At 38.8% G+C, this 13,712-nt stretch overlaps 1 protein-coding gene across 1 annotated transcript in view; it reads left to right on the forward strand.

Annotated features, from left to right (window-relative positions):
* LOC145990082 (uncharacterized) overlaps positions 1–13,712 on the forward strand; it is a 44,672-nt gene that overhangs the window by 16,240 nt on the left and 14,720 nt on the right. Inside the window, exons 3-6 of the mRNA XM_083125735.1 lie at positions 89–321; positions 3,679–3,795; positions 4,694–4,915; positions 7,073–7,113. Coding sequence (XP_082981861.1) covers positions 89–321; positions 3,679–3,795; positions 4,694–4,915; positions 7,073–7,113 — 613 coding nt within the window. The remainder of the gene's footprint in view (positions 1–88; positions 322–3,678; positions 3,796–4,693; positions 4,916–7,072; positions 7,114–13,712) is intronic.

Here is a 13,712-nt window from a genome sequence, read left to right on the forward strand (position 1 = left end):
AAAAAATATTAGAGGTGAAAGTATTAGAATTTGGTACGAGATAATTACACAATTTGATAGTATAATAGTTGCTGGTTTTGAATTTCAGATGTTGTCACCATAAGCAGCAGTGATGAAGACGATGACTGTATTCTGATCTCTGAACCATCTGGGGAAGAAAGTGAAGTGGAAGAGGACCCCAGCAACTCTGGGATGCACACAAATGATTTATATAATGTACCTGATGATCAAGGGAGAGTCCTGGTGAATGTCGGTCACCCACCAAATGAACCTGATATATTTCTGGCTCATCAGATAGCAAGAGTCATAAAACCACATCAGGTAAACTGTTGGGTATTTTCTATAATCATTTAATGATCTCTTTTTCTGTTACTCTGCATGGAGATTCCATTTGCAACTTTTATTTTTTAGTTGAAATTTTGGGGTGTAATGGGTGACCTTCCATGTAGTCGTTCAAAAGTCAACCTCAGTTCCGCATAGTACACCCTGGACTGCATTGAACGAGGCTCTGGCGACTGGCACTATGGCCAGTATAATTTTGTGTGTGCTGTCCAGTTTTTTGTACTTGTGTGTGCTGAGTGCCCGTTTACAGCCTCAGCTTTTAACGGAAGTCAAAATATTTTAGGATTTTATGTATGCAATGCTAGAGTTGTTATTTGTAACGATAAGGGGCTGGACTCCGTGTAATGTGATGGGTGCAAAATAGCCTAAGTGCTGATGCACCCAAAATTTTAAAATCAAATTAGTTAAAAATTTTATTATAATTGAAGAAATAACTGATTTTCACAAAGAAGGTAACAGTGAAAAATGTTAGGAAAGATATTGTGTGTATATTATGTACAAGCCATATCTTGATCATATTTTTTGTGTATGCAATATAGGAATGGGACAGGAAAAATTCCAGCTTTAAATTACCCATCCCAGAAATCAAACCATGATGTCATGTACGGTAGTCTGTTGCACTACCGACTAGAATAAAAACATGAATTTAGCTTGCACACAGTATTATTTTGTATAAGCATGAACACAATAATTAATGATTTATTGAATTACCCATAAAATTCATTAGTGCAAGTTTTATTCACCTACTTTACAAGATTTACAAGGAGTTATTGGAAATATTTCCTGTAAAAATATAATTTTTCTTGTATGCACGCATTGCTTGCACAATGAAAAACTGTGTTCTTATGCTTGTAATAACCGTAAACTACAAGAGAAATAATTGTAAAAATATAAAACCAAAATGTGTAATTCTATTATAAAGTATGATTTTTTCAACAAAAATGTTTTATTTGTAGTTCTATTAATTTCAGTGACCACTGCCACCATCCTCGTGGCAGTGGCCACTGAAATTAATAGCACTACGAATAAAACAGTTTCTCGGAAAAAGTGAGGACTTTATTTACTCTGTATTTATCTACTATAAAGTATGATGTTACTTGTAGCTTTGAATTTTTGGAAATATTGCCTAGTAAACCTGGAATTATACTTGAATTTTATCAAGAGTAGAGCAGCCACACTGTGATAATGAAAAATATAATTTTTTAAGATTTGCAGACACCAGCAGAAATGACTGTTGTATGTTTTACCCTAGTCTGTTGATGCAATCTATTAACTGAACCTGTGACATATTAAACCATAGTTAGTGTTCTCATTTTCAGATTAGAGAACTAGATGATACAGTTTTCTTCTTCTTAGATTTTTATTTTATTTGAAAGTAGCTGATTGCCTGGGCATTTATTTATCCCAATCATGTATTATACAGGAAAATAATGAATTCTAACTATAGTATAAAATGTAACTAATTTTAAATGTGATCGTGAATGCCACCAATTAGCTTAGCGACTCCGAAAACTATAAATTGGACACTAATCTAGGTCATTTGTGTCATTTTATTTTTCACCCCCTCTCACCCCCATGCCGATAGGCGATGAACTTGAAGTTGAACCGCATTGGAAGTGTCACGAAAACTATGGATTCAACACTATACCATGTTTGTTACAACCTGTGCTGCTTCCTGCGCTTGCTGATCGCTGGCAAACTACACGGCATTGCCGCTGCAGACCATGTGAACTCCGTGCTGGAGAAAGTGAATAAAATATGCGGAAACGCACAAATATACACAATTCCCCTTCCTGAATGTTCCAGCTAAGATGACACTAAACACAAAAGGGCACAAACAAATATCACCAGAATAAATTCCATCCTGGATATTTTAAAACGCACACTAATCAGCACCACACTTACAAAACAAGCTTCTTCAACAAGACACAAACAAAACACGTGAGTTAGACTGCAACTTGGCAACAGCGTCTACGTAAGCACCTTGTTTCTCAGCACGAAAACTGTCGAGCCATCGCTAGCATGGGAAACTGGATAGGTTCTAACAAACGCAGTATAATATCGGTCGTTTTCGCAACACAGCCTGAATGTTAGACAACCCGAGAAACACTATCGTTGTGCGGATTGCATAGAGTCACGGATGTCTGTTTGTGCAGAATTTAATATTGGTGGTTTTCAATTATTTTTACATGTCACCCCTTCCCACCCCACCCCTAGGGGTGCCAGGGGTGTCTTACCCCAAAAGTATTCTTTCCAGATTGCAAGTGATATGTGTACCAAGTTTGGTTGAAATCGCTCCAGGCGTTTGAGAGTTACGCTGGAACAACCCCCCCCCCCCCACACACACAGATACATACATCCATTTTTATATATATAAAGATTAGTGCTACATTCATAATTCACGATATGTGCGACTTACTCACTTTATATATTAAAAATACAAACCTTTTTACGTACGTGAAATTAGTATCTATTTTGTGCAAGGACGTTTCGGAAACAACTGTTTCCTTCTTCAGGTTCTTTTCTCTGCTATCCGAAATATACCTTTACCAAATTTGTACCGTTTCCTTTTCCCTGATGAATGACACGATTTGATGAGGCTATGGTATATTTCGGATAGCCAAGAAAAGAACCTGAAGAAGGGAACCGTTGTTTCCGAAATGTCATTGCACAAAATAGATACTCATTTCACGTAAGAAACAAAGTTTTGTATTTTTAATTTATTGAAAATATGAATGAAATCTCACAACTGATTCAAGGTTCCGACAGTTGGAAGATTTCACTGCAAAGGTACTGATTGGACATGATAAAAACATGTATTTCAAAATTGCCTGGGTAATTTACAGTCATTTGCACGTCCTTATGGGCTAAGCAAAGTAAGTAGAAATCAACCTTGTTGCTGGAGGAGAGTACTGTTCGTAGGAAGTAAGTTCCATGGAATGAATCACTTTTTCAGTATCATGTGAAAAAGGAACGGAAAGATTAATTGTAAATTCTGCATTGATTGGTCAGTTTAGTGTCACCATTTTGTGGTACTTATTATTTACATTTACACCTTTCTTGTTTCCATTGCAAAAGTTAGTGCAAGGTAATTAACCTGTTTCTGTCTTTATAGTTACTCATTATAGCTGTTGGAATATTTGGTGGCAAATTTGGAGATCTTTGGCTAGTATTGAAGCTTCTGTAATATGCACACCGTCTATAAATTTGATGTCTTTTAATTTTCAGGTTGGCATGTGTACGAGACAAAAATTCAATTGTCGTAAGGAATATGTACTGTAACTGTGTAATGAAGTAGCTAACTTGGAAGATGACAATCTCCTTTTTTTATTTCAGATTGGTGGTGTCAGGTTTCTGTTTGACAATGTTGTTGAGTCATTGGACAGATTTAGCACTTCGACTGGATTTGGCTGCATACTGGCCCACTCAATGGGACTGGGCAAAACATTGCAGGTTTGCTACCTCTTGATGTATTTATTGTAAGGGGTGCTTGCACTAAGTGCATTAATAATGTGTGCAAAGGTGCATGGCTTTAGTGAACATATGGGTTGATCATTGAACCAAAATTAGAAATCAAGTTCCTCCAATCACTGAGAGTCAGTGAAAATGGGAAGTTGTAGTCTAGCTAAAATGGTTACAAAAATTTGCAGAGATATCTCAGTTGAGGAAATTGTATTGGCTGGTTGGTTTGTTGATTTGGTGTTTTAAGTCCACTTTATGCACAATAAGGCTAATCAGGACTGGACCTACTGTTTAAAGTGAGATCCACCATGTATCGAACCCGGAACCCCTTGATTACAAGGCAAAGGGTGAAAGAAGAGAAGGATAAATGGATATCAATGGAGATAGGTGTGGAGGGTGAGAAAAAGAAAGAGATAATGAATATGTAAAAAGAAAACTTCTGAAGTTTTTAGCGGGCATCAAATTTTGGCCGATACCAATAAAGTACCGATGTAAAATTTACCGATAGTGATATTCTACCAATCTGATATAAAATAACAAATGGTACTTGAAGAACCTGAATCGTTCATTGACCTTAATAATTGTTTGTTTCTAGGTGACAGCAGTGCAAAATAAGCTGCATATTTAAACATTTACTATTTTAAAAAGTAGGGCATGGAGATTATCCATAAAAATTATAACAAAAAGGCAGAATTTTGCACGAAATTACAAGATATTTATAGATATATCGGATCGGTTAAATTATCGGTACTTTTACCGATACACTGATATGCCTATATTGGCGGATACCGATAGAATACCAATTAGTCTGTCCCATCCCTAGTTTTTAGTTATAATCAGAACTGATTTAAATTCTTTGACCTTGGATTTACATGTATTATTTTCACAGGTTGTATCGTTTTGTGATGTATTCCTGAACCACACTGCAGCCCGCACTGTACTGTGCATCATGCCCATCAACACCTTGCAGAACTGGGTTGCAGAATTCAACATCTGGCTGCCCAGTGACCCACACAACAGCCCTCTGGCAGCCCATGGGGACGTAAAGCCTCGGAGCTTCCCACTTCACGTTATCAACGATTCACACAAGTCTCTTGGAGCGAGATCTAAGGTTTGTGATATCTAAAGGTGGTTTCCAAGTATCGTGCGTACTGAAAGTCGTGATCAACATGTTACAAGAAGGAAGTAAACTGTACAAAAAAGAATGTAATATATGCCTGTTAAAGTACATACCTTTATTAGTCTTCAACATAATCACCATCTAAATCGACACATTTTTGCCAGCGTTCTGGAAGTTTGAAAATTCCTCTGTTGTAGAACTCCGTTCGGGCACGTCTGAGTATTCTCCTAACGGCAAGTTCCACTTCCTTGTTGGTGTCATATCTGTTTTCCCGCATGTGTTCTTTCAGAAAAGAAAACAAGTGAAAGTCAGAAGGAGCCAGATCTGGGCTGTAGGGAGGATGTCAAAGGAGTTCCCACCCAAATCTGGCAACTTCATCCCTCGTTAGCTGTGCTGTGTGCGGCTTGGCATTGTCGTGTTGGAGGATAACACTATCCCTGCCAGGACGTTTTTCACGAATAGCACGACGAAGTTTTCTCAAAGTTCCCTAACCGAAACACGCCTGTTCCCCTGGATGATTTCCTGGACGCGAGCCACGTTCCTGTTGTTCGAGGCAGTTCTTGGGCAGCCTGTGCGAGGGAGATTATTGATGTCTGTGTTTCCACCTGTAAAATGTTTTATCCATCGCCTGATGCTACTGGCAGCCATACACTGATCACCATACACTTCTTGCAATCGGCGGTGGATATCTGATGCCGATGCACCTTCCTTCAACAGAAATTCAATTACTGCACACTGGCGAAATGACGTGCCAAACGGAGCCATTACTCGCTACTCGCTAATGCGCATATGTACTGCGCCGATCACCCCACTTTCAAGTGTATGTTGTCACAATAGATGGTTCTAACTGTCTTATACAGCGCATTGCTCTATGTGAACATTTACGTCTGAAATAAAAAGTTGATCACGACTTTCAGTACGCACCAAGTATATGGTCAAATTTGAAAAAAGTACATTTTATGGTACCCTTGCATTTTGTTATGAATGTGTTAAAAAGTAATATTACTTTTTCAGTTATTTTGATGAACATTACAAGATAAAATCACAACATGCATATTTTTTTTGTCCTCTAAATTTTCAGACCAACATTGGTCCTTCTTCAGGGTTAGGAGAAAAATATGAGTTGTGCAATGATTAAAATAGTTAAAAGGGATTAAAAAACTAAAAAATTGACCAGGACATCAATTTTTGTACTTTTTAATCACTAACCTTTCCATGACTCATTAACCTTTACTGGCCCGATGATACCATATGGTATCATGGTGCTGATTACAAAATGGATGTGCTTTTTGGACCTTCATACTCTTATGGTTCTTATGTTTGGGTGGAAACTCGGACACAGGTCTGGAGCATGCCTGGTGCATGCCAGCACCCTCTCCCCTGTCCACAACATATCCATGCCACATTTCCGAACAGAGTTTAACATTTTGGCTCATTATTCAACTTGTATGGCACCCAGGAACAAGAAACATGTTTCATTCTCTTGAGAAACGTCCATTCTTTGAAAAGAATAGTAAGGTTTGTGCCTTCTCTCCAAAATAGCGGGGAAAGAGATTTTTATGTTTTTCCCATTGAAATTTGGGTGGCATGCCACCCCCACCCCTGCCCCCCACCTTGGTTCAGCATTCTGAGTTGTACACGGTTGCTAGCTCTGATGTTTTAGCTGCAAAACAAGACTTATCCGAAGTAGATTGCTCCCATACTGCCCAGAGTTATAACAATTTTCTGAGCAATATGTAAATTACCTATTTTTTGTAAAAAACAGTGTTTCACATTTTGGCTTATTATTCAACTTGTATGGCACCCAGGAACATGAAACATGTTTCATTCTCTTTGGAAACAAGGTTTGCGCCTTCTCCCCAAAATAGCAGGAGAAGATGGATCAAACACCAGATTTTTTTTTTTCATTGAAATTTGGGGGCATGCCCCCCCCCCCCCCAAACCCCCTTCCTCGGTTCGGCATTCTGAATTGTACACGGTTGCATGCTCTGATGTTTTAGCTGCAAAACAAAGTTATCCGAAGTAGATTGCTTCCATAGTGCCAGAGTTATAACAATTTTCCTCCAAAGAGTGTTCAAATTTAAAAATTCCCACCGAGAAGCCTGGGCCCTTAATTTAATTTAAGGTTAATTTATCACATCTCTGAAGGAGGACCAAGGTCGGTCTGAAAACTTAGAGGACATCATAAGGTACATGTGATTTTAGGACAACACAAGGTACATGTTGTGATTTTTTTTTTTCTTCTCGTTATTGCTATGTTGAGGACACACGGCTTCAAATCAGGGAGTCGTAACGTACCCAATTTGCGTTACACGGTACGTTCCATTTTGTAGGAGGAAGAGTATGGTTCAACTGCTGGTACCCATGTAACGTAACGAAATGCAATATCTTATAGAGTGACGTTACAAGGAACGTAACAAAATGTATTATGGTAGATATTAACGTTATAAAGGAACGGAACGAAATGAGCACATTGGAACATAACGTAATATGCAATATGGTATATACTACCGTTACAAGGAGCGTAGTAACGAAATGCAATATGGTATATATGGTATATATACTAGCGTTACAAAAACGTAACGAAATGCAACATGGTAGTAAATAACGGTACATAGGAACGTAATGAATGCAATCCTCCGTAACGGAATGAAGTGAAAGGCAATATGGTCAATTAACGTTACATAGGAATGTAACAAAATGTAAACCACTGTAGCGGAACGGAACAAAATGCAGTTGGGTACATACCATCTGCATAAGGAACGTAAATAAATTCAGTATGTTAGATGTTAACGTTACAAGGAAAGAACAATTCACAAATGTTAGGTAGTAACGTTATAGGCGCGTGACGAATATAATCTATTTAACATCAAGGAAGAAAAAGGAATAGCCCAAGTCTCTTACCTTTCAGTATATCGTATGGGATTAATGTGAAATAGCCGTTAAAAATATGGTTGTTTGTAAAAAAAATGAATTTCAACCAGGGTTGATAAAGGGTCAGGAATTTTAAATCAATTCAATTCCGGTTCAGCAGGGAATATTAGCAAGCATAAATGGATCTGGACCATAAAGAACCTTTTTATGTTTAAAATATTTCAATTCGTTCCAGGAACCTTTTCTCCGGATCAATTGAAATACGGCACAGGGACCTTCTTTCCAGATCAATTTAAAGACTGTCTAAGTTCCATAAAGGTAAAGGTAAAGTGTTCCCCTGTGCATAGCACCACGCCATGAAGGCGTATAGGGGGTGTGGGGGTAACGCCCCACACTTTCTTGATCCGGTCGTGAGTGGGGGTGATGTGATCAGCATCACGCCCCTGACCGCCTTTACCCCCCAGGGTTTCCCCCAGGTAGCCATGTTATTCGACGCTGGGTGGGCGCCGGGGCCGCTTCCATCGTTAGAAAAGTTCCCGGATTTGAACCGGCCGGGGATCGAACCCGGGACCTTTAGCATGGTAGTCAGACGCGTTACCGACTGAGCCACATATTGAAATGAAAGAATACGCAACTTGGACCGAATTAAAACTGTGCGATAAAGAAGGTTCCGGTCTTGTTGCGGAACCCAATAGAACCCATTAGAATTTATGGGTTCGTGGACGTTTAACAATCCTGATTTGAAAATTACATTTTTGGCTCGAAATTGAATACAGCTTCCAACTATAGTAGAAATGAGTAGTCATAGACGTGCGCACGGGGTGCAAAGGGGGGGGGGGGGCACATGCCCCACCCCCTAATTATTGACGTCTGCCGATATTTTCGACGCAGGGACAAGCAAGGTATTTTTCCATGGGGCATATTAATCAGATAATATAGTGTTGCCCCTTGAATTCAAAATTATCGCATTCCTGCATTCCCATTATAATAATTAATGTACATTACTATGACTGGGATCAAATTATACGCGTGAAATATATACTTTTAGCTGACATTCGTTTTCTAAAGGGGAGAGGTGGCTATCCTCGCCCCCCTTCCAGATTTCCATGCCCCTATATTATTATACTTTAATCCAGAAATTTAGGGTTGAGGAATCTTATCACCGGTTATTAAACGATATTATGCTCTTGAAGAAAATTAAGTATTTTCAAGCAGATGAAAGTTCGCAAAGCAACAACGGGGGAAGAAGGTGCAGTGGCGCAACCACAGGGTGCAGGGGAGATTAGCTCTCAAACTTGTACGGAAATCAATTCTAGGGGGTTAGGGGGCAAACATTGAACTATAGAAAGAAAGGTTGCGGAATCTAAGAGTAGCAAGACAAAAGGATACTGAAGATGGATTTAGTTTTCACGTCTGTCGTGCACTATTTCTTCCAGACGGTCAAGAGCACCTGCAAGGAGGCACAGAGGGGCAGTTGCCCCCTCTTGATTTCTATCTTTATACAAATATAAATAAAGTTATATAAACTTGGACAGTTGCTGCTGCTTACGGTGTACGTTTTGCCCGTGTAAGGTAATATATAGATGTATTATTAATTTTTGAAACCCCACCGTTCATTTATAAACACACTGTATATGAGTCATTGTGAATTCGAGTCAATTAAAACATTTTGCGTTGTTGGGAGATTATCTATTAGGATAAAATTTGGACATAATGAATCTAAGTAGAGAAAATGCAACTTGTATATCAAAATTGCCATGTCCAACTGATCTCCGAAAGTAGTGTTTAGCACGTCACATTTCAAGTATATTGTAATAATCTTCAATTAGGCCAAACGTTAACGAACAAAACAACATTTATTTAACTTATAACTTCATGTTATATAAACTACATGAAATACATTTAACAAAGACAAAAGACAAAATACAATCTCTCTCCAATTCGACTTGTTCACAGTATCTCTTCTAAAATTTTTATCTTTTTCTTAACTTCCATCATATATGATTGATTGATTGATTTGAGTCCACTTTATGCACAGTTAGGCTAATCAGGACTGGACCTACAGTTTAAAGTGAAATCCCAATCACTTGTGCCTCCACCGGGTATCGAACCCGGGACCCCTTCATTACAAGGCGATGACGCCATCACTGCGCCATCGGGGAGGCCATTTCAAGTATAGTCCATGATTGTATCTAGTAGTATATGAACGAGATGTGTCCCTCCATTCAAACAATACGTGGCTTGTCCCTATAAGTGTGTCACTTATAAATTAAGTTTCCGAAAGCAGGTATTATGCATGAAGAGAACAAAAAATACTCGTGAGAAATTACAAAAATTATAAGTAAGTTTGTGGCGGGAGTTATTGACGGTTTTCCCCACAACCTATCCGCTTTAGGTTCCGGGTTCGAGTCCTGATCTGTAAATATCTTTTTTAGGTGTCTCTTCATTAATTTAATCTAATTATCATCCATCTTCATAGTTTCGATTAATTATAAAAGTCACATAAAAGCGAAGCAAAATAAGAACAAATAAAAATAATTGCAAAATGATTACAATGTCAGAACTACATTTGAAAAATAAAATGCGGACAGAAGATTCATTTTCAAACAGGTATTTGGGTAGAATTGTGTAGACAGACAGCATGCTCCCGAAAGTTGCCAATCCACGTGTAGCATGACCTTCGATACTGGGGTTGTGCTTTTTCAGGAAAGTTTGCTCGACGCTCCTCAAGCGTCTTATCAAGAATGCCTCGGTGTTTGCAGCATTACCAACTTATTTTCCGTCGGGAAAATCTTTTTTCTCCTATTTAATCTGCGGTTGACTCTACAATACAGCATATTAATCAAGATACAACAACTGAATTACAGCGAAGTAGGTTAGAAACCCTGCGTGCTCAAGAGCAGCTTCGATAAGGCACCTGAATTGTTTCGAGCTGAACCAGGAAATTGGCGATGTTTATTCCCCAAGGCCATTCTGTAAAACTAATGTCACAAGAAGTTTTCTGTGTGGATTTGTGAGCATGAAATTGTAGGTTAATGATAGTACTACAAGACGTCAAGTGGATTTATTTTTCTGTTTCGTTATTTTATATAGCTTTCCTACCTATATAGTTTGAATAACTAATTAACCATTTCATAAGCAGACAAACACGAAGAAGCCGATCCCGTGGCAAATTGGTTAGCGTAATAAACTGCGAAGTCTAATGTCGGATTAGATTGATTGATTTAGTTTATTTTACTTCGCGTTTTGTGCCTCTAGGCTAATTTGCGAAGATGGGGATGAGTGATGAAATGATGAAATTGATGAATGGACATTCACAAACAACCAAGCCCGACCGGGATTCGAACCCGGGAGATGTCGGATTAGAGCCTGGACTAGAAAATATGGATGGGTTGGGTCATTGTCTTTATACCACTTCCATCACCTATCACATCCTTTATCATCGCGATTAACCGAAAGTGGTAGACGCGAAATAAAAATAGAACCTTTGCATGGAAGTCCGAAAGAGAGGCAAGGGGGGGGGGGGGGTGCACGAGCCACCTGGAAAATGAAAGTCAACCAAAAATTATATATATATATCACACAATTCCATTTCAGCTGCAATAATATATGTTAATTATTGCATGAACATAACTAGCTAACTAACTAACTCTCTAGCCTTCTTAAACCCGAAGGTTCATGGCTGGAGAACACAGGCCTTCCATCTGTCCCTATCCTGAGCAAGATCTATATACTCTTTTCCATCCCTACCGATTTCCTTTAGGTCTATCTCAACGTTGTCCCTCCATCTTCGTCTTAACCTTCCTAAAGGTCTCTTACCATCAGGTTTCCCAACAAGAATCCTGTAAACTCCTCTTTCCTCTCCTATTCGTGCCACATGGACTGCCCACCTAAGTCTTCTTGATTTAATTATTCTAATTATCTCCTCATCCCTTTTAGGTCCAAATATTTTCCTAAGGATCTTATTTTCAAATAAGATGAATATGATAACTTCAAATTAAAGCAATGTTTTTTGAGGAGACAACACTGTTATGCACCTTGTTTGCCTCCCTCCCCCCGGAAAAACTACCTTGCTTGCCCCTCTTTGGAAAAAATCCTGCAGACGTCCATGAACCTTTAGTATCGACTTCGGAGTATAAAGCATTGATTCTTCAATGTATAGCGCGGCAATATACCGCGACAGCCTCTTACAGAGTATTTGCCAGGAAATATCAACACGAGAACAGGGATAGGAATTCCTCTTATTTTAGATTTTCTCAAACTAATTTCAAGTATCTGGTGAAAATTCTTTCTATTTAGTATGCAAATAAAGGTTTTAAATTTGAATGGGCGTATTAATTTTCTGAGTTTTTCCTAGAGACGATATGAAGCACTGCGGATACGAAGGGCGAACTCAACAAAGTGCATTGTGAGGGAAATGCGTTTCAAGTTGTCATGCACAATTCGAGCTCCACAAAAACTTGGTAACAGTAGATCGGAATGTTTCATGCATGATTTTCAAAGATTTTATGGAGTTTGCACTGTGCCTGGCAACTTGAAACGCATTTCCATCACAATGCACTTTGTTGAGTTCGCCCTTCGTATCCGCAACGCCTCATATTTTCAATTACTTTGAAGCATTTTGGACCATTTTTTATTTTTATAAGCAACTGCATTAATTGATAGAATGATCTTAAACATGAAACTAATTGTTTTTTCCAATGATTGACTGTTTTCTTTGCCTTTCATTACGCTAGGTCACTCAGCCGCTATCTTTGTTGTGAGCCTAGATTAAGTGTGATTGGAGCTTATCCTATATGCTTTCTTCATACAGCATGGCTGTCGGCTACATGTTTGACATCTTACAACTTCTTTCAAACATCGCTCATGAAATGTATTTCACCTATCGTCCTACGGGAATCAGAGGAACGTAACTACAAAAATTCTGTTTTCAGTTTCGTTAAAAAAAAAAATCCTCTGAAGAGTATTTGGAGAAAATCGACATTTTCCACTTCTAATTCTTATCTGTAAGGCGGAGTCACGTTTAAGAGTCATATTCCTAAGAATACATTATTTCCTCTCCTATTAATTTGATAAATTAGAGTTAAGTCGCTCTGGTTCTCACACACGCTATCAGCCCCTATTTTCCAAAATTTGGCACGTTAGGTATTACGCCAGATGTGTCATTTGGGTATGATGCATTTTTGTTATATGCCTGTGGAGATTCGAACAGTGTTCTCGGCTTGCGAGCCAGGTTATATCGGCGTCAGCGTCCAACGTTTGGAGCGCATACATTGCTCTAAGCAGGATGCTCTCTACCTTATGATGGGAGCAATCTATGCGCTCGAAACATTGGACGCTAACGCCAATTTAAGCTGGCTCGCAAGTCGAGAACACTTCGTCAGGAAGCTACACTTTTTTATCCATGAAAGTTATTGTCCGTGGCCTGCAAGCAAAGTTCTTGCAACAAACTGCCTCGAGAGAATTATGCGTAGGCTATGTGTGACTTTTCTGTTTCTCAGACCACGTGTGACTATCTACAAATTATGTGAAACAATAACATAAACAACTTCCCATCTGAGTATGAGAAACCACTTGCATTCTAGCCGGGTTCGATTCCTGGTGGAGACACAGTGATTCGAATTCCACTTTAAACTGTAGGCCCACTCCCAATTAGCCTATCTGTGCATACAAGTGAACTTAAAACAAGACAAACTTTCATTCTAACCTCAGTCATTTGTGGAAGCTGCTTAGAAGTAGTAGTGTTGACTGCCATGACTAAAATTTCTGGATCCAAGTTCACTTCCTCTCAACGATTTTATTTGTTGTTTTAAGTCCCCTTTATGCACAGTAAGGCTAATCGGGACTGGACCTACAATTTAAAGTGGGATCCGAACCACTTGTGCCTCCACCGGGTATCGAACCCGGGACCCCT

The sequence above is a fragment of the Lepisma saccharinum genome, chromosome 7 (genome assembly GCF_977018435.1).
Source record: "Lepisma saccharinum chromosome 7, izLepSacc3.1, whole genome shotgun sequence".
Classification (NCBI taxonomy): domain Eukaryota; kingdom Metazoa; phylum Arthropoda; class Insecta; order Zygentoma; family Lepismatidae; genus Lepisma; species Lepisma saccharinum.